This window comes from Antedon bifida, chromosome 6 (assembly GCF_963402885.1).
Source record: "Antedon bifida chromosome 6, ecAntBifi1.1, whole genome shotgun sequence".
Classification (NCBI taxonomy): Eukaryota; Metazoa; Echinodermata; class Crinoidea; order Comatulida; family Antedonidae; genus Antedon; species Antedon bifida.
This window is the reverse complement of record NC_136231.1, coordinates 19,537,222-19,559,313: the sequence shown is the minus strand read 5'-3', so window position 1 is coordinate 19,559,313 and position 22,092 is coordinate 19,537,222. Positions and strand designations below refer to the sequence as shown.

Below are 22,092 nucleotides of genomic sequence, written 5' to 3'. Positions count from 1 at the left end.
TTTAGTTTCCTTTTATTTATATCATGACTGGCATTATCAGTCTTTTTGCTTAAATAAAAATGTTTCAATGGTGCTTAATAAACAACTTTATTCATCAACATGGTTATTTTTTATCGTTAAATTGTTTTTGTTATGTTAGATATTATTTATAAGAAAGAAATTATGAAAATATTGAGTAAAATACTGACTTAAGGCATTGATAAATACGGCCAATAGAACACTACACAAACTAAATGTACCAGATATGCCACATGCCATTTGTTCTAATGTTTTTGGCAAGTATGGAGCAACAACTTATTTGTTATTATTTATTTTGTGATATTTCAATAATATTTTTTTGATTAATAATAATTATTTTTGTGTTCAGCAACTTGAAGCATTGCTGTTTGCTTTTCGGTCAATAGCTGAGGTTGGAGAATATGGTGACGATGAATGTGTTGACAATCTCATCAGACTTTTGCCACAGATCAACATGTCAAATGTTACTTTGGCTACTACTGCCCTCTATATGCTAGGTAATATACATTTGCCTTTAGATGAATTACATTAGCACTACTGCCCTCTATATGCAGATTAGAGTTATACTTTATGGTTACAGTGCTGTGTTTGAACACTGATCGTTATTGTGGCATTATAGCTCAGTAGTTAACATGTTAATTAATACCAAGGTGTGGTGTTCAAATCTACCATCATACCAGTATCTAGAGCTGATAATCTAGACTCTGACTAGAATAAAAGAGAAAAAAAAACTTTATATAATTAAATTGCTCCTTGCTTGTTAGGACTACCAAACTAATATAATGCTACTGGTACGGCTCTGTTTAAAATGAAACCTCACCGTGAATTCAAGTGACAATTTATACATTTTTAAACAGATCCTATCCCTCTTTTGTAATTAAAGTAGGTGACACAATATCATATATTTATATTTTTTACAGAAGCATATTCCGAATGGCTTGCTGATATGCCTGATGCATTGGACTGTGTCATCCCTCTAGTACTTTCAGGTAGAAGAAGAATTTGTCCTTTCATTTGGTTAATGCCTCTTAAGCTCTGTCTACACTATCAAACTTTACGTGACAAACAAATGTGATGTGCCCATATATGGACATGATGATGATATCATATCACTACCATATTTGGGCATATCACTACCATAGTTATAGTCAAAATAGTTTGATAGTGTAGACAGAGCTTTAGTAACAGTTTACGTAAGATGTTTGATTTGAGAATTGGCATTGCAACAGAGTGAAATTATTTGTCTGTGTCTTGTAACTGTTTCTTAGAAGATATGTATGCTCTATAAATATTACTATATAGAGTAATATTTTCTAATACTATGTTTATTTACTAAATACTAGGTTTAAATAACCCAGATCTATCAGTGCCAGCAACAATGTCTCTGAAAGAGATCACGAGGGAATGTGCTTTAGACATGAAACCACATGCAGATCGTATTTTAACCAGCATTCAAGCTGCTCTAAACTCTAATCTGCTAAAGGTATGTGGTGTGTGACAAAAACGTGTTGGTTTTACTGCCAACAAACACATGTGTAATTATGTTTTCACTTCGTTGTAATTTGTCTATAATGTTTAAAGCTCTGTCTACATTTTCAAACTGTATGTAACAAAACAATTTGATGTGCCCATTAACCTGTGATGTCATATCACTACCATATTTGAGCACATCACATTAGTTTGATAGTGTAGACAGAGCTTTAGAACAATTCAAAATTTGTTATTTTAGTCAAGGGAGTGTGTACGACTAATGGCATCTGTTGGCTTTGTACTCTCCACATTATCAGTGCAAGAGATCCTGCACTATCTGGATGTCATTGTGACACCACATCTCCAACATCTTGAGGCAGCATCACATGAACAGGTATGAAATGATTTACTCATGTTTGTTAGTAGTTGTACTATAGATTGGTGGTAGACATGGTTGCTTAATAATACCAGGCACCTTGGTTGAAATCTTGACTTGGTTTTCTCATGGCCAAAACTGTGGTACTACTGTATCTAAACCTTATACTATAGAATTCCAAAGATTATAGTTGAAGTTGTGTTTGAATAGGGTGATTAAATGACCACGTTCCAGTGAAATTACAAGTGGCAATATTCTATTCAAAGAACACCCATATTCAGAAGACACTCTGTTGGGTCTCAAATGTGTCCCCCGAATAGGAGATCTACTGCATTTTAATGATGTTTAAAAGCATCTATAGATCATCTATACAACACTATGGGCTAGCATATTATTTCAACTTTTACAGCCCTGCAACAATTCATTTTCAAAGATTTTGCTTATTTTCAAAATTAGTAGAGTTGGCAGTTACGATATTATAATTTTGATTTTAAAATATTTACTTCATCAGCCTTCTGGTATAAAGAACCATGTGAGTGTTTCTGGCAACATGTGACATGCACGATGTTAATAAACTAACAAACAAGCTAACAATAATTAATAATGCATATTACCTTACTCATCTAGAAGTAATTATTTACTCTATACAAAAATATTCTTATCACATTTGGGCCCTTATTCCTATCCTCATGTGCAAATGCAGTGTGTATTACCTTTTTTAACCTTAAAAGTTTTAAACAAATGGCTGCGCAGACGGTTACAACGTAAATTTAAGGCCATTGTAAGACCGTAACCATACTGTTATATAAGTTTGTCATGGATTAAAAATGTCCATTACCAGGGAAGAGTGAAATTACATTTCACTCTTCCTTGCTATTATACTATTATGTTAATCACTACGAAATGTCGGTTTTCTCTGTGGCTAGCATGGGTATGTGATGTACAAGTTAAGTTGTTGTTGGAAGGGATAATTTTTAAGTATTTGATACTAACATATAACTAACTATACATATTAATATACTGAAAACATTATTATGAATGAATAAATATTTCTTGTATTTATTTAATACTATATTAAGTTATTATATTATTATTATATATTATATTGAATACCATATGCTTAAATACATGCCATCTAAATAGGTAATAACTGGTCTATTGTAGTTCTGTATAGCCCTTGCTTTATCTGGAGACTATCTAAAAAGAAATGTTTCCAGAGGCCCTCAACCTTATCAATGTTTGTATAATATAAATTGATTAAAACATGTTCTGTCACTACCTCTAGAACACTGTTGAATACTAGTAGTATTCAACAGTGTTCTAGAGGTAGTGACAGAAAATGCCATGTTTACTCAAAAATGTTTATAGCACCCTCTTTTGGACAAATTAGAGACCAGAAAAAACAAAAATATTGTAGCTCCCTCTATATTACCCTCTATGTATCATATTGAACAAAAGATTGAAACATGTGAGAAGAAACATAAAACATATTGAATATATTGGATTGCATTTGTTTCTTGATATATTGGAATGTTTTACAATGTTTGCAGCATGGAAATGAAATTGATCATACTACTACTAATTAATTATAAACTAAATGTTGACATTGTTTTAAAAAAATTATTCAAAATAAATAAATGTTAAACAAATATTAATACTGAAGTAAAGACAAAAAATAAGTGACTACAGACAATGCTGGACATCTTTGGAATGTCCAATCTTAACAAAAATTCTGGTTTTTGGAGAGTCTGGTTTCGGGAAAATTGTTCTGCACTTTGAAGTAAAAAAAAAAAATAGCCAGAAAAATTGTATATTATCACATCACGAGGATACATACTTGCTATTAATAATGGTTTTTAAAAAAGGAAAACTTTTTGCGACTTTTTCAGTTGAGGAAATAATGTTATTACATGAAAGTGCTAGTATTCTTACATGTACACATCCTTTACTCTGTAAAACATTCCAATAGTATGCATAGATTACCAACACAACTAATTTGTATAATTTGTGTTGTTCTTAACACTAGCCCTCTGCTGCAAGTAAGGGTACAATTCTTGTGAAAGTGAATATGCTAGCAAGCCTGTCAGCAACTCTTGACATACGCAGAGAAGACAAGGAGAACCAGGGCCTAGGATCAGCAGTCACGTCCAGTCAAGACCCACAACCTGTCTCATTCCTTCTGCAGAGGGTGTTTCCTATCTTACAGAAGGTTTTGGAAGTGTGGGTTTGTGATCTTGGTATTGTTCAGGTAAAATATTACTCTAAGCAAAATATGTATAAGGTTATTTTACCTTCTTTCAACAATAAGGACACTGATAGTTGTTCCCATCAATCTCATTTCTGAGGTGATTGTGTCATTCATACATCATACCATATTTATTATTTTGATATTGCCATATCGATTTACTGTATGGATAAAAGATTGAGATGAACAAAGAATATATATGAATGAGTGGTGTGTATGAGTAAATATGTAAGACTGTACAACTCTTCCCCAATATACTAGGGCAGTGGTGATTGTATTCAATAATATTGCCAGTCTTTAACTAACGATGTTACAGAATTCCTTTTCAATATTCACATTAAAAAAATGTATATGTTAACCATACTTCCTTTGGACTAGAATGTGTTTATTTATGGTTTTTCATGAAAGCAAAACAGTCAAACTGGTTTATGTTGTAAATATCTCAATATTTTCCTACTCTTGATGCTTTTTACAGTCAATTTGTGAATTTCTTAAGCGAGCCATTACTACATTACTGGATGATGTTGGTCCAATGGTACCTGGTATTTGTGAGCTTCTTGTACAGATCTACACAGCCTCTCCTCATGTACCCATCTTAGACCTTTCACAACAGGTAAGAACTCTTCGTTAGTGATCCGTAGTAGACAATTGGATTCTAGTTCAATCATGGTATATAAAATTGAGCCTCAATTGAGGAGCACTGATCAGAGGTATGAAACTGTCAAATGAAGTCCGTTTTCAAAATAACCTTTACAAATATTTCGTGATATCTTTGTTGTGCAAAATCCATTCCTTATGATAAGAACTGGTTGATGACTAAATCTTCAGTTTTCACTTAAGCCCTGTGCAACCATCTGAACTTGATTCAAATATTTGTATTTTTTACTCTTTTCTCAACCCCAAATTTCAAGGGGGAACAGCAATGACAGCTCAGCAACTAGATTTAAACAATTTTGAAAGCTGAAAGATATAATATTAACAATGTTTTTGTTTTTTTAAGATGCTTATGTTGTTCAGTCTTAATGAGGCTTATTCTGCCAATACACAGTCACTCATACTGCAGCTTACAGACAAGACGCTCTCTCTTTTCCAGTCAGGTAAAAACAATTAAAAAATGTGTATTTTGTGGAATTTTTTTTCTGAAAAATCAATAACTTTATATATGGTCAATCCTATATTGTTTTTCTCATTTATTGGCATTTTGCATCTCAGATCATTCTGTGTATGCTTATATGTCTCTAAAGCTCACCATCAAACTTTATGTGACAAAAAAATGTGATGTACCCCTATATAGACATGATGATGTCATATCACTACCATATTTGGGCATATCACTACCATATTTGGGTATATCACACTTTTCAAACTAGTTTGATAGTGTAGACAGAGCTTTAGAATGACTTTTTGACGGTTGTAACGTTGGTGTATTTTTTCCATTATTTAGAGTTAATTCAGTCCAAATCACACCATTGTGTTTGCGTAAATATACATTACAATATTTGAAAAACTTTACTTATTCATTTGACCTGCATATCACTGCAATTACATTATATCTTATATATATTATTAGATCTTTATACTTTTTTATTTATCATTGGTTTAGGTAACATTCGAGAACACACAGAGGTGATAGAAGCGTACATGAATATGTGTACAAAGATTCTGAAAACACAGCCTAACATATTGATATCAAATGATATGAGTCCATCTGCTATATTCCAGTGCGGTCTTGTGTCAATAACTCTACCTGAACAACCCACCGTGAAAGCTACTTGTAACTTTTTTGTAAGCAATATGTTTCTTATTTGTGAATAAATATAAATAAAAATCCATAAGACACCAAAGTGACACCATAGATAGGTACTGTACCGATATTTATAACTCAATTGTGCTCACTCCGTATTACAGTAAAATTTAATATTAGATACATAATTAATTATTATTGTATATCATGTATGTTCATGTGTATTATGTCAGAGATTTATGATCTTAGTCAGTATGGCGGACACAAAGAAAATCATATTTTTCTACAGAAGTCAAACAAGTAAAGGACTTTGTGTGGTTTCAGAGCTTTAGTTACCCGCTTTTGATATACTATACATTGTTCTACGATTTCGTAATGTCATTTTTTGGACTGTATGCTTAAGGTGACAGTATTAAAACTATTACACATAGTGTCAAGTACTCCAAACAATAGCATCGTTTAAAATATCTCATGAATGATCTCACGTAGGCAAACAAAGGTAAACATTCTCAATGTAATATTTACATTGTACCGTACACGTCAAAGTAGGTACCTGGACACAGAATCGTTAGCAGGGCTTGAATGTTTTAATGCGTATCTGGACACGATATCCGGACAACTAAAGTACCCCTGTGACAATTACCCACCCACATGAGAGACTCCTCTATTCTACTCCATAGAGATACCTTGTATATACCCCTTCTGGGTTAGTGTTACTGGGTTGAATTGCCAATTTAAAAGAGTGTGTATGTTTATTAGTATACTGTAGATAACAAATTCATATGTTTTTGAAAAAGAAAACATGTGTATTGGAGTGAATATGTGTGTAGTATGTGGTTTCCATTGGTGAAAATATCAGTCTCTTGTAGACACAGAAAGCATGCTTCTAGATCAGGAGAGGGGATACTATATGCATAGTCAAACTAGGCACAAGTATGTTAACCATTTAGTGGAAGGGTGAACTTTTTGATTGAGTACAGTACAGTACAGTTTCGTTCCTCCCACTGATGCCAGTCGCATCCAAGAGGCAGTCTTCTCTAGAATCCACATGCGCACTACCATTTTATCCCATGTTACTGTGATCAATTCTTTTCGTTTTTTTAAATCATTGTGTTGTTTTTTTTTTAGAACATTTTTATAGCGCAATCCAATAAGGTTCCAATGTATGCTCAAACAGTCACTCAGCAAGGCCAAGCACTTATTGAATTACTTATAAAGGTATTTGAATTCGTATATAAAATCTACTCAATTGCTAAAATCACCTATACTTATATAGTCACACCACCCAACTCATCTGCCATCAAATTTTCAAATTGCCCGGTTTACTTGGAATCAAAGTGTAAATGATCTTAAAGAAACCAGTGTCCCCTTAAAAATATAGAGATTTCCCTGATTAGATTTTATTGTTCACTTTTTTGTACAGTTTCACCCCTTCCTTAACGGACACCTTCTCATGAAACAAAAAAGGGGAAATTTATTAACACTATAGCCAATCCCTATTCATTGGCTATTATGATTGGGTATCATCATTTTTAGAATTATAAATGCATTAATTAAATCACATAATTTTCAGGCTATTAGTGGTGCTGCTCCTCGATCGCTGGTGGAACCTATGAGTGATGTCATTTTCTCGTACTGCAAGAACTGCAACAGTCACTTCACCACGATAATGCCAGAAGTGATTATGAGTCATACGTTAGAATTACCAAGGGCTAACAAAGTGCAACGAGAACAGTTTGCTAAAAGTTTAATGAGGTGAGTTCATTAAGTTTTTTATTCTCGTTTCGTAATCGTTGTGTCATTCTGTTCAATGTGAAAGTCAAGTGAATTGCATTGTGGGTTATTTATCACCATAAGTCAGATTAATCAAACATGCTTAGCATAAGAAATCTTAACTTTGTCAATGGTTTTGCTTAAGTTAATCTTTAAAATGGACCTAAGCAAATATTTTTACATATTTATTCTTAAATCTTGTAAGAAAAAGTTCATTCCATAAGGTAAAACGATAAATAAAGGCTCACTTTTTCACTTATGCACTGTATAACCATCTTGACTTAAGCAAAAAAATGTGTTAACAGTAATTGCTAGCCAAGGTATTCAGCTACAATACACTTATTACACCATGTAGAACACCCATCTTTTTTTAGACCTCAAATTACAAGTTTTGTAGTTGAAACTATACAATTTTATTCTTATGTGGATTGCAAAACATTTTTCCTTACACTGCAGATACTTATGCTTCTTCCAATTGTTTGCCCCTCTACTAGAATGATTTGCAAATTTCTACCCACATTCCGTCGTAGGTCACAGAATTAAGGTCATGTCCCCAGTTTGACTTCATAGGATTTGTTTTAGTATGTTTATCAGTAGCAACTGATTGTGATATTAATTGATATCAGACACTACAAATGAATTGGTGCATCTTCAATACCATTCTGCAGATACTAACAAAGAATATCAACACAATATACACTACTCGAGTATATAAAAGGAGGGCGAAAATTATGGGATGGATGCGCAAAATGATATAATAACTGTTTTGTTTGATGTGTGTGTAATGTTCATGTTTTAGAACATCAATGCAAGTTTATTGTAGACCAAAAAAGTTCCAAAAATAAAAAGGAATTTATTTTGTTTTAAAGGAAGGAATTCCAAACTGCCTGGTAATATACTGAAAATTAATTTAGAAATGAGAAAATCTGTGAGAATGAGAAAAAGATACAAACTCAGAACCTTCTGCTTCATATGCAGATGTCCTAAACCATTAGACCACAGGGGCTTTCATGGTAATATTCAAATTGGCTTAGATATCGATTCCACCCTCGTCATTGTATATATATTTTTAACCAGATGGTTGCATTTTAAAATATTTGTCTATTACTTTTTTAGTAATAATAATAATAATATAATATCCTGGATTTGTATAGCGCCTAATGTTGTGAAACCTCTAAGCGCTATACAAAAACTAATATGATAAAAGGGATTCCAACCATGCCAAAAAAAAACCCAAACCAGGGATCGGTCTAATTGAACCCCGGTCAGCACCAGTTGTGTCTCGGTCATCCCGGACTCAGGCTCCTCCTGCCCTACTTAAACTAGATCTAAAACATTTAAATATACAGTAGTGTGTTATTTGGTGCAGAGGTAGTTCAAACATCAGTTTGGAATCTTACCATTCATTCCCAGTTTATTACTATTGGGATCTTGATATTCAGAAATCTTATCTTGCATCTTCACTATCGTCTTATTGTGGATTTTGACTGATTATTCGCAAACAGAAAGTTTATTAATAGTTTGTTTTTAGTACAGTAGCATCTCTCATCTATATACACCTACAGTTTTTAATTGGTTAGCTCATAAAACACAGACAATTGTATGTTTCAACCAATTCTAAAACATCCTAGCATCCAAGAATTGGTATTTGTTTTGTTTGCATTCAAAAACGTAATGGTTAATGTAGTTCCGCAGTTCAATTAGTATGTTCAGTAAGATTATAATATAGTACAAAAATCAAATCAAAATTCCTAAACAAATGGTATTTGTACAGTAATTTTAGGATATTATTGTAATGCACTTTATTGGGTACAATTCTTTTTCTAAATTTTCAGAATTCTAAATATTTCTTTTCTATTATATAGTATGTAAATCTTCTCCTTTTTTTTTTGGATATAGAGTTTAAATTAAATGCATTTGTTTTTAATGAGCGAGCCAACAAAATGTAAGCAAGGAGGTAGTAACAGCCAAACATGATCAAAACTTAACCCTGTTAAGCAAAAACAAAACACATAAAGTATATTAAAAGTCTCTGGATTGAGAGGCTCCCCAAACCACCACCTCCTCCCATCCACTAAATTTCAAAAATTGTAATGCAAAGGATTGAGTGTATTATCTTAGTTCAGTACTTTGTTATTACAATTTTTAGGCCCTAGGCAGAAATTGGAAATTGAAATTGCATTTGAAACTGAAAACAAGAATTGAGAATGTATTGAGAGAGTTTACAATTTAATACAGTGTAGCCATCAATTTTTTTTTTCTCCCGAACAACGACCTTTGAGAATGTTACGCTTATGTCAAAGTCATGACTTTGAAGTTTGCTTTCGTTAGCAATTTTTGTTGACAGCGCCTTTTGTAATGTACAAAGTTTAACTCTCTTTTTTTATCTTGTCAATAATAAGGTACAAATGATTTTTTGTGACGTTTTATTTAGTTATCATTTTACAGATAGTTAATATTTGTACTTGTTTTATCTGGCACTAATATCTGTTTGATGGAAAATACCATAAAGTTCATAGTTGATTTATATAGTAGATAGCATTTATAAAATAATAAATTACCCAGTTATTTATAGATAATATAAGCTGGACTGACACATACAGTAGGAACTCTGGAAATTCCCATTGTTACATAATGTTTTAAATAAACTACAAAGCGAAAGTTTGAGGTTAAGAAAGCAATTAGTATTAGTCACTTCTCTTACTGTGTTGATACCATAGACAACATATAATACTAGAGGGCGTCAGCAGCAAAGTGAAAAGATTAGTAGTTATAATCAATAAGATTGTCACCATTTCTATAAAATGTATATATATATATGTATTTGTATTGACCTAAATGGTACAAATAGTTTGTAACTTTAGAAATGTCATTTACAATATTTGCTTAGTTTTAAAAATTTATAAAATCTGTCACAAATGTCATTTTATTTATTTCACCATTTTCAGTCAAAATTTAGAAATATAGACAGAGACAAGATAAACTAAAAAATAACTAAACTTTCACCCCAAAGGCCAGCAGGATCACCAAAAGCAAAATATAATGCTGTGGAGAGGCTCTTTTGCATTTGTATTTTCAAGGAAACTTTGCTACTACTATCCTGTTATCTGTTTTCCTATTGTATGGAATGTATGTACAGTATTACATAATTCAAATCAAACAATGACGAATGTTTATTACAATGTCACCTTGTTAAAACACCCATTGTTAAATTTGTTAATTTGCTTTTCTCCTGTTAAAGTCAATATTCTATGTCATAAGTACATTAATGTGCTTGTAAAGTATGTGTGCCTTGATGCTGTTGTTAAGTTGGTATCATTTTTATCTGTCATTGATTTGACAGTTACCCATGGCCATGAATGCCCATTTTTTAACAATAGTTTGAACTGTAATTGAATTTGGTTTATTAATATAAATTGACAGGCACAGAAATTCTAAACCAGTCAGTGATATACAGTTAGTAAATATTAATTGATTAATCTAAAAATTGTAAAGATGAGGAAATCTGTGAGAATGAGAAAAGGACCATCCCCCCCCCCCCCTCCCCCAATCCAGAATCGAACTCAGGACCTTTTGCTTGATATCATCCCTAACCATTAGACGTACCACTGAGGCTTTTTTTTGTTAAAATTCAATAAGATATTGATTTGTTAATATTATATATATATTAGCTGAGGCTAGCCAGTTTATTCTTTAAAAATGGTTAAATGGATATTACATTATTAATGAAAAATCAAGACTCAGGTTAATATTTCAACATATTTATTAACACTACAGACTGTTTCATGAGAGAGTGAGTCTGAGTAAAGTTGGTAATTAGAAATACAATGGTTGTAGGAAGAGACTGTTTATAGTTAATATATGCAAGCGGCAGAATAATAGTTGTATATTATATAATTATAAATATTATTATTATTACGCTATAATTTAATACCATATTTGGGGATTCAAACCATACAGTGTTATGGTCCTGTGTCCATATTAAGCCTAAATTAGTTATTGGGGGATTATAGAAATGGGATTTTTCTTTTTATTGTATAACTTTATTTTATATATTTCTTTTTATCTGACACTAGATAATTCCAATAAAATCATCATGATGTTAACAATACAATGTCACCTTGTAAAGCACCCATTGTTCTGCCTTTTTTCTCCGCTAATGTCAATATCCTACTCTATCTCATAAATACATAACATAATGTGTAGTAATAATCAGAATGCAAACTCTTAATATACAATGTCAGCAATAATTTGGAAAGGTAAAGGTAAGCAAATTTGAGGGGTTGAAATAATTAGCCTTGTGTAATTTGAATGTATGGAGATGCCTATCATTATTCCACCATAGTATTTTAAAATCCAATTGAAAGAGTTTGACTTTAAAATCTGTATAAACCCCAATGATAAGACAATACATTTTGTTTCCATTTAAGTTGAATGTTTTGTTTTTTAAGATCATATATTAGATATTATAAGACTTTAAATTTAAAATTAGCTTTTTATCAACTTGATAAACTAAGCAAGTGTACCTAGTAATAATAATAAGATTTATTTTTACATGGAAACAGTTATTACAGTAAGGTCATTCTCGAAAATGGGAAATAAAAGTATATTTTACAGAAAGAAAACAACTACTATACTGAAAATAGTGAAAAATAAAAGAATTTGAATTACAACAGTTGACATAAAATTAAATTTTACACCAATTTAGGATATTAAAATAAAAATAATAATATTTAAACTGTTTACTGTAGAACTATTGTACACATATTTTGAAATTGTGAGTCGCTAAATAAAGCAAATGATATAAAGTATTATATAGTTAACATGTTTTTTGGTCATTTAAATACAATGGAAATACCAGTATTAAATATTATGAGAGGTCAAGAATGACTAAATTGTCAATCAAGGTGGAATGATAGATCAGTTTCACTTAAATTTGTCTTTGTCGGTCAAGAGTTAAGAGTCAAATGAATGAGCGGTTAAGACAGGGCGCCGTTTACCATACTTGAAAGAGCCAGCAATATATGCATGGTTCGGAGCCGACTCCCTTCTAGTTCTGGTGTTGGAACAAATCTTTTTGGATAAGGACTATAACCATAGGTCCAGTGTACACAGTTATAACCCATGTCCACTAAGAACCCAGTTCATCATTCAAGACGAGTAGGGGGTTACCCTGGTGAACTGGTTCGCAAAATAGCCCCTGTGTACCAGGGAGATTACCATTTGATAGGACAGTGATTAATTTATTATTGGTAATCCTTGGCCACATGTGCCTAAAGACATAAAATTTAAATAAAAAATAAGTTACTTTTGTGCTTAAACTATGAACAACCAAAGTAGGCTCATCAGAAGTATAATATCCTATCGAAAGTATAATCTACATTAGGATAGAATTCGTTATTTCAACACATTTTAGGTGTATTTCAAAATCAAGCAGGTCATCTGTGACTTAATTAATGTTGAAATATTGAAACACGAGGGTGTGTATATTTCATTGTTTTGAGTATCATATTTCAAAAGGACCTTTTAGTTTCTATTAAAAGTCTATTTAGTTGCTATTGAAAAAGTATATGTACTGTACTTTCTTATTGAAACATAATTTGGATGCTTTAACCATGCTGCCATAAACTGGTTATTGAAAATTTGTCCTGTTTCTGCTGTCAAGAAATTAGAGTTAACTTATTCATATGGTTAATAATCAGTTATTTTTTTCGCAGCAGAAACAGGGCTTAGTTAAATTATAACACTAATTATAAGGTGACCTCACTTTACTCTACAAACCATAACTCTATAATGTCAATGCTGTAGTCTGAACAACCCCCCAAAGTTAAGAGAATTACTGTAATCACATTAATAGATAATCCCTTTGCAGGTGTAGACTTACATAATACTGTAATTGATTACCTTGCAAAAAATATGCTGTCAATTCCAAATACAAGCAAACAGTATGAATTGGGTCACAATTGAACTGTATACAAATTAACATTGTATAAAGATCATAGATTATGATAATTTTTGTGATAATATTTAACTTTTTAATTACATTGTGCAGCGTACCTGATACAATGCACCATTCAGCTGATAAGAAACTCAGGTGGACCCTGGATGGATGTAAACCCAGGTGGACCCTGGATTAAAACTTGGCATTATGCAATCTAGCAAACAAGTTACCAGGTGGACAAAGCCACCATCTGTCATTCATATGTTTGTTTGTTACCTTCTTCTTGAATTACAGTAATCTTTACTTCCTTTTTTAAGATCACTATTGATTGTAATTTCTTAAAAATACTTTATTTCTTACAAGGTCCAATAAACATGCACTAATAGGCAATGTTTAGTGTTCTATCTACTCTATTAAAATAAACGATTTGTGCCAAGAGTGCTACACCTCTCAATAAATTGTACTACTAGATAAATAAGAATATTTGATCCATCCTGGCTGCCGTTCACCTAACCGAATTATATGGCAGGCCACCAATGCATATATTTTTATTTTGGCTGAAAAACTATACAATGTCATTATTGTTTTCTATTATACTTTTTGTATAAAGTGTTAAATATAACACAATGCCATTTTAAAAGCTTGTTTTTGTTTTTATTTTGCAAAAAAAAGTGATTTAAAATAATTATTAATTTTGCTTTTTAAGGATTTTTGTTTTTATTGAGAAGTAAACAAAGGTTTTTATAATATTAAAAAATGATATTTCTTTGACCATAGAAATTGATCAATTACAAAGAACTGCTGATCTTAAAAACTTGAAATTGATTTCAAATATCGCCAAAAGTTTGTTGCAATATCAGATGCTTCACAATCTCGATCTGAATTCCACCTCAACAAATTAGGATTATAACTTTAATACTAAACCAATTTCGAAAATTGTGTTGTGTCTTTCAGAGAACGAGCGAATAAACGTCAATTTCGTGATATTGTGAAGGAGTTCAGTCTTCTCTGTAGGGGTCTTCTAGGAACAGAATATGCTGAATTCTAAGTGTTTTGTCAAGAATGTCTATGGTATAGTGATTAAGATGCTGTTAACCAAGAGGTTCGAATCCAAACAAACAATTTTTTTGTAATGTGGATTTTTATATGGAAGTTTTGTTGAAGATCTGTAATTAAATTAAAATTGAAATCATGGTTCAAATTTAAAACTGTACTCTTATATTGATATATATTGAGCTTTTGATTTGCAATGGTCGAGGGCTGACTGGAAAACCTAGGTCAGGCCAATGTGTTGTCGGTCGTCATCAAACCTGTATCGAGGTGAACAGTGAGGATACATGTCCCAATATTTCCACATGCGCACAATGAACTAGTAGTTTTGTCATCAGTCATCAAATGCTGCTGTTGAAGTCACAGAAATATAAACATATACGCAGAATGACTATTACACCCAATAACTGTGTATTCACATTGCACGTCATGAAAAACGAAAGGTTGCTAATATTTATTTATAGTTTCCCATTTTTTAAAATCTAGGTAGATACGTTAATTGTTATGTTTTATTTATTGCACTTCAATTTAGTTATTTCGTTTCCATCCAAAGCATTAACTGATTTCAAAATAAGACTGTTTAAAAATGAGTAAATGGAAGAAATTCAACAAGACACAATTTTGTATTAATATTGTACAAGTAAGAAATTTGAAATTAGATTGTTACAGTTAAACATGGAATTAAAACATTTCACTCTTTGATGCAACAACCGTAATGTGTTATCACAGTAAAGTTACTAGATTAATTTTTGCTGACTTATTATTGATTTCCTTTGTATGCCACTCTGTTATTTTGACATTTATCGATAATATTTATAATACTTCAAAGACTATCTGTAAAAGATAGTTGTCAAGTCAACAACACAACCATAGAATTGTTTAGACAGCGCATGTGACAGCACTGATAAATTGCGTATTATGGTCACTTTAACGTAATGTAGGCAAAGGTCATTTTACAAGCCCAATGAATAACACAATTTCAGCAAATAATGCGATTTGTAGGTTAGTTATATTGAAATTGGTTCAGTTGCCTACTTGAAATGGTTATAATTAGCATCCCAGTGAGAAACAAAATATTGGGTCTAAAGGAGGCAACGGTCAAACGATAAATACAATGCAATTTGTTTTGTAAATATTTCTCTTCATATTAGCAATACAGAAAGACCCACATTTTGCGTTTTACGTAGAATAGAATGACCCATTTTTTACATATTATAGTATGTGCTTTTCAGTGTATTACCTCTCTCTTCCCCCACACCTTCCCCCACACCTTCCCCCACACCTTCCCCCATTCATTAACGGTTTGTTTCTAGGCCTAGTTGTAAGGTAAACAAAACATTATTGCAGCTAGATATAGCATCTGGGGAGTTCAGTTTAATGTTTTATATATGGCTTTTGATGCTGTACCATACATACAATACTACTTATTATTGGTGACACCACATAAAGGCACAGTTAATCAGTGCATGAGTGCATGTTTTCTCGCACATGTGTAACAATTGGCATCTCTGGTGTCATTGGAAATATACAAATATGTATTAGTTAATTGCGTTATTATTTATGAGTGAAAGAGTCGATATTCAATCGGATTGTAACTTACCATGAAAGCCCAGTGGTCTAATGGTAAGGCACCTGCACTAAGTAGATAAATCCAGAGTCCAATGCTTAGATTAGAAATGAAAACATTTATCACTCACTGATTCTGTCTTTATCTCATACAAAATGTTTATTTTCAATTATGTGGTTCGGTTCCTCTCATCTAATTAATTCTTTTCTTCTTATTATTCATTCAGACAATATAAGGTGAAAATTGATTATGATTTTGAAATAAGTATAAAAGTTCAAAAACAACTATGTAAATGAAAGTTAAGAAATTATTTTTAGTGTTATGTTAAATGTATATTTTCTAAATCATGTTGAAGATTGTTGTTTTTTTTCTGTTTATTTGAAATGTAGAAGTACAGGGTTTTTGTAAATTGTAAATTATGTGTAAACAGGTGCTATCTTTATCTGTATACTTAGCTTAATGATTGTTTTAATTGTATGTTCCTGCTAATCAAGTTATGCTTTTATGAACTGGTCCGATACTGAAAAAAAGGGTACTGTAGCTCTGTAATTAAAATTGATATTGTTTATCGATCGACAGTGATGATGCTTCACCTGTGAGGTTATTATCAAAAAGATTTATAATTTATAAAAATAAAATGTTAAATCTGAAGTTTCCCTTTAAGCCGAGTGTTGGTATGGGTACAAGTATGTGTGCTTTTATTTCTGGCGATTTTTTATTGAGTTTCGCCCATGTGAAAACATTCTTAAATTAACAGGGAACCACTCCTTACTTGTAAAACCTCATTTATGAAATTTCATTTTTAATCAAAACAAAAACAATTTTCTTTTTCCAATAAATTACTTTATTTAAAATGGCTTCTAGAAAGTTTTACAATAGAAATAGTTGTAAATTAACTAAACCTTTTTTACAATATTGTCTTGGAATTTATAGCAAAATATGTTTACTATATACAGTATATCAAATATTGTTCAACTGGCAGCTCATTTTGACACATCCTAATAGTACTGTAATTAAAGTCTATGAACGTGGTAACAATTATTATATTAGTAGTAGTATTTTAAAAATTATTTTTGTAAACAATTCTGGTAAAGTTGTACAGATAGTAATTTCTGCTTACCAGATTTAAGCTATGTTTACCCTGAGTTCGGATTCCGTTTTATACGGAATCCGGGATTCGTTACTGTAAACGGGTTTAAATCGTAACACCCGTTTTCACGTGTTTTTTTTGTTTGTTTTGAATTATTGTAAAAACTGTAGTATAAGACTGGATGTATTGGACTGCAATAAACATTGTTCAATCTTTTAAATAGGCATTTATTTATTTAGTATTCTTCTTTCAACTGAAATACACTTTCAATCAAATTCAATAGAACTCTTTATTTTGGACACCACTATTAGGGGGCACTTTCCCGTAGGGAACGAGGAAAGATATAACACTGCGGCAAACCACTAATTAGGGGACATCCCAAATAAGGTTCTGCTGTAGGCCTATAGTATTAATTAAAAGAAATTAATACAATATAAAATTAAAATATAAATCTAAATAAACAATTTTACAATTTACATTTAGCAAAGACAAAGGAACATTGGATTAGTTTTATAATATAATCTTCGGATACTTTTTTGTGATTATCAGTAATCCTTTAAAAATCACCATAATTAGAATTCTATTATTTTGATATCAGCTGTGTCTGCTACTGACCTTTATAAACAATGTTTATATCGGCTCTTCAACTCATTCATTTAAGATAGGCATAATATGTCTACATCTAACCCCCCACACCCTCACACGGGTTTAAGAAGAGACAGGATGGACCCGTAAAATCAGTGGCTATAGAAAATAGTATAGAGAGACAGGGCATAACATTGTAAAATGGAGTGGAGGCCAATATAACTATACATCCGGCTTAATTTCTTCTAAATAGCCTAAACTGAAACTGATCCTTAAAACTGACTATAATATGACGCAGATCTAATTTGCATAGAATGGCCAATGAGAGTAAATGATATTTCTTAACCACCAATGCGATTGCAACTAAAGGTTGATCATCCACATACCGTGTGGCTCTTTGCATGTAAAGAAAAGCATGCTTAATAAATAATAACATACATTTATTGTTTATGTACACTGGCAAATCCTCAGGCCTCGTTTATGACAGTTTCATAAAGCTATTGTTATAATATAGGTCAAGGTAGTAGTACCAAAGGGAAACCCTCATATTTACAAAATATTGTACTGGTGGTAAAATAATGATGTTGTTTTGATCGTCTTGAAAATCGATTTCAAGCAAAAATCCAATTAATAGTTCATAACCGGTTAACAGAGGAATCATGTTAGCAGTAGTACCCCGTATAGTAAAGTGTATTCAAGTCTATTGAATGGGAATAAAGTGATGGTACCGTACTTCATTTTAGACCGAAGAAAGTACGAAATTTATGGGAACTAATTAGCGGTTGTAATTCGCAGAGAGACCGGGAATATACCCCTTTTTCTTCATCAACTGCTTCCAGATTAACTTATCTTTAATAGATAAATAACAATAGAGTTCAAGCTAAATTTTAATGAAATCTGCCTTATTTAATAGTATCCTGTGTTAATATATTATTTAAACATTAGAAAATTTCTGCGATTTTCAAAAAATGCTATTTTTCTACTAATTATTATATTGCGCAACTTCAATTCAAGCATATAGTAGTATAGTATATACTATTATATATATAATAGTAGTATATATACTATAGTGTGTATTACAAATTTGGTATTTTTTATTTTTTGTTATTAGCAGGTCTCTGAAAGTAAAAATATTATTTGCTATCATATAAATATAGCTATAGATACATACATTATTGAGATCATTCAGGAATTTTTTTTTAAGCCGAAGCAAAGGTTCACTCCCGTTCAAACTACAGGAACTATTTTATACGCCTTAGCACATTCAGTTAATCCCGAATGGGAACAACATATAGTTACGCTCATGTATCCGTTTCCTGTGAAAAGACCAGTGTCTTCCCTAAAGTGCTTTCAAACTTTGACTTTGAGGCTGTGACATTTCTAACGTGAGCCTTACTGGTAATGATATTGCTTGCGAAATACATATTGATATGTAATTATTTCCTCTATGGTATATATTGTTATCTTTATGATTCGTAAATCGTGGCAATGACCCGGCCCTTTAAAGAGTAAAATAAAAACAAATATTCTTTATTCATCATCAAAATACAAAGAACAAAATAATAAAAGGACATCAAGTCAATAAAGAGATAAATTGAATAGGCAACACATAAAAACTTTAAAGAGCTGGATGAATATTGTACCTTAAAATTTGAGAAAAATGAAATATGAATCAGCAATAATAAAAGACAGAGGTCTAAAATATAAGACCACGAAGCTTCGTGAGTTTTGTTTGGGACATTTTCAGCCATAATCGTTCTTACTTGTATATGTATGTTATTACTGACAATGAGAATGAGTAGATTGTCTATACGTACAATTATCCACCATTACGCGTCGTTTACGGAAACTTTTAAGAAAAGTACATATTGTTATTGCGCAATTACTCCAGTTTCCTAATGATATTGTACAATAATTATTTTGTACCGGATTCGGATGTATTATCACTGTAAAAATATTAGTTTTTATTCATTGTTATCTTACATTGTGTAAACAGTACTTTTAGAATTATAGACTTCGAGCACAAATGAAACTAGACGTTCCTTCAATTTCAGTTTGAAGGAACTTTTTCGTAAAACTTTTGTTATTAATATGTTCAGATACTGTTGTACATCCATTGATGATTTCAACATACTTCATTCAGAAATTATCATTGCTACCTCGTGGTTGGTTCAATAATAAACGAATCAAATAAATTAACATTACTTGTTTTTTTTTCACGCATTTCACTTATAAAAAGACAAAATAAACGGTTAAATTCAATCAAAAATTCATTGGCAAACATACAATGGGCTTCCAGTTGACCTTTTTTCTGTAAATCACAGTTTTTTCGTGTAAATAATTCTTTTTTTCGATCCAATTTTTGGTCAAAGAGAATAAATATTAGCTGTGACATTAACATGGCATATTTAAGAAAAATGGACAATTATTTTGTCCGAGGGACAACATATCTTTAACCTTGACGGATGTGACGGATTAATTGTTAATGATAGGCCTACTCATTTTTTAGAACGATTGTTGATATAGGAGAACCAGGAAATAGTCGCTCTTCCTTGGTAGGTAAAAACAATAGGCCTATTCTATTCTATGTCTTGTACTTCTTAACCAGGGTTGACAACACAATAAATATATTATTTGCTCGCTTATGTTATGTCTTTATGCAGAAACTTTAATATTCGATTATACACTTCTTTTGATTTACTTATTTATATTAATTTCTATAACTATCAATCAATATATTCTTTTCAGTATATTCATTTCAAATTGTGCAACATAGTGTCATTGACCAGGCACAAATGGTTATCATTACACGTAACCTGCGTGTATGCAGTATTGTTTAAAATGTTTCGTTTATCAGGTGAAGTATAAATTGTAAATGAAATGATAAATTTGCGAGATTTCTTTATAGTTAGGCCTACATCACGCTGCGATGTTAATAATACCGTCAGTTTTTTCGGACTTTGGTCTGTTATCACGTGCTGACGAGTTCGTTGATTGGCTGGTCAGTTTAAAATCAAAGTGTACGGCATGATAATCTAAGAAAGATGATCCTTTGAACGAAACGAATTAGTCTTATCAGGGAATCCCTGGTCTTATTATATACAAGACAATCACATTGTAGAAACCGTCCTCATTTTTCTCAATAAACCACATATTGATACTATAAGCTACAGTTATTTGTTATGTGTACATTCAAATGTATTTTACTGGGCCAAACATTAATCGCCTGCAGTTAACTTCTTCTTATTCTTCTTCTTAACTCTTCTTCTTTCCCTTTTCAGTGAATTTATTCATTTAAGTACATGGTCCTTTGGCCCTAATACAAACAAGATAATTATTTCTTCTTTCAAATGCACATTTTCCTAAATTGTAAGCAATGTTTGTGTTTAATATAAACATAGCTTGTTAATAGAAGGATAAACATGTAGGCCTATAAATATGTGAATAAATGTGTTTCTTAAATCATTATAAACTTAATTTCTCCATCTAGGGATGGTTCAAAAGAAATTTGAAGAATGGTTATCCTTATTGTATAGGTTCCGTGATTTTGAAGAGTGCATTTACGACGATGAATTTTGAGAGACGCGATAACGAGTGTTTATATTTTTTAAACAATTCAATGAACCCTATCCTACTTACACGTAATAGTACACTTCAGAGACATCTTATTTATAAACCTTAATTGGGTTTGAAAAAGTATTCTTTAAAAATAAGGTATAGCACCCTACCCTCATACAAAACAACATAATAACAATTAAAAAAGTACGTTTTTAGAGACTGAGTAGGCCTACTGGAAACATTTTAGAAAAATTTATGAGAGAATATTTTGAATAACAATTTTCAAAACGATCTCAACATATCTTCCGTCCCTTTATTATTTGAATTTAATTATGACTGTATTATTTTTTACTTTGTAACCTTGGTTGCACAAGTCCTAGTAAGCATTCTTCCTTCGTACCAGAATATTCTATTTTTTCGAATTTACTGTTTCCAAAATGATTTCATAAACTAAACAAATGTATCATAAATTATCTTTTAGGCCCATTGTCAGGTAACATGTAATTGTGTAATAACAGATTAGAACAAAACAAACTATAAGAATCTGTAGGCAACAGTGATAGCCAATCAGCGTTTGCTTGTATGAATATTCAATTTTAGTCCAGGTACCTATGTTGTCGTTGATTGGCTAACGTGATTGGTTTGGTGAACCTTTGATCGTAGATTGTGTAAGTT

The 22,092-nt window shown here is 31.5% G+C and overlaps 1 protein-coding gene across 1 annotated transcript in view; it reads left to right on the top strand.

The window, feature by feature from the left end:
• The window catches only part of LOC144844713 (importin-13-like), a 34,103-nt gene extending 16,609 nt beyond the window's left edge, over nucleotides 1-17,494 (top strand). Inside the window, exons 16-26 of the mRNA XM_078701741.1 lie at nucleotides 368-515; nucleotides 939-1,007; nucleotides 1,362-1,501; nucleotides 1,748-1,882; nucleotides 3,891-4,112; nucleotides 4,585-4,722; nucleotides 5,110-5,206; nucleotides 5,713-5,894; nucleotides 6,982-7,071; nucleotides 7,427-7,608; nucleotides 14,522-17,494. Coding sequence (XP_078557867.1) covers nucleotides 368-515; nucleotides 939-1,007; nucleotides 1,362-1,501; nucleotides 1,748-1,882; nucleotides 3,891-4,112; nucleotides 4,585-4,722; nucleotides 5,110-5,206; nucleotides 5,713-5,894; nucleotides 6,982-7,071; nucleotides 7,427-7,608; nucleotides 14,522-14,615 — 1,497 coding nt within the window. The 3' untranslated portion in view covers nucleotides 14,616-17,494. The remainder of the gene's footprint in view (nucleotides 1-367; nucleotides 516-938; nucleotides 1,008-1,361; nucleotides 1,502-1,747; nucleotides 1,883-3,890; nucleotides 4,113-4,584; nucleotides 4,723-5,109; nucleotides 5,207-5,712; nucleotides 5,895-6,981; nucleotides 7,072-7,426; nucleotides 7,609-14,521) is intronic.
• Nucleotides 17,495-22,092: the final 4,598 nt, after the last annotated feature.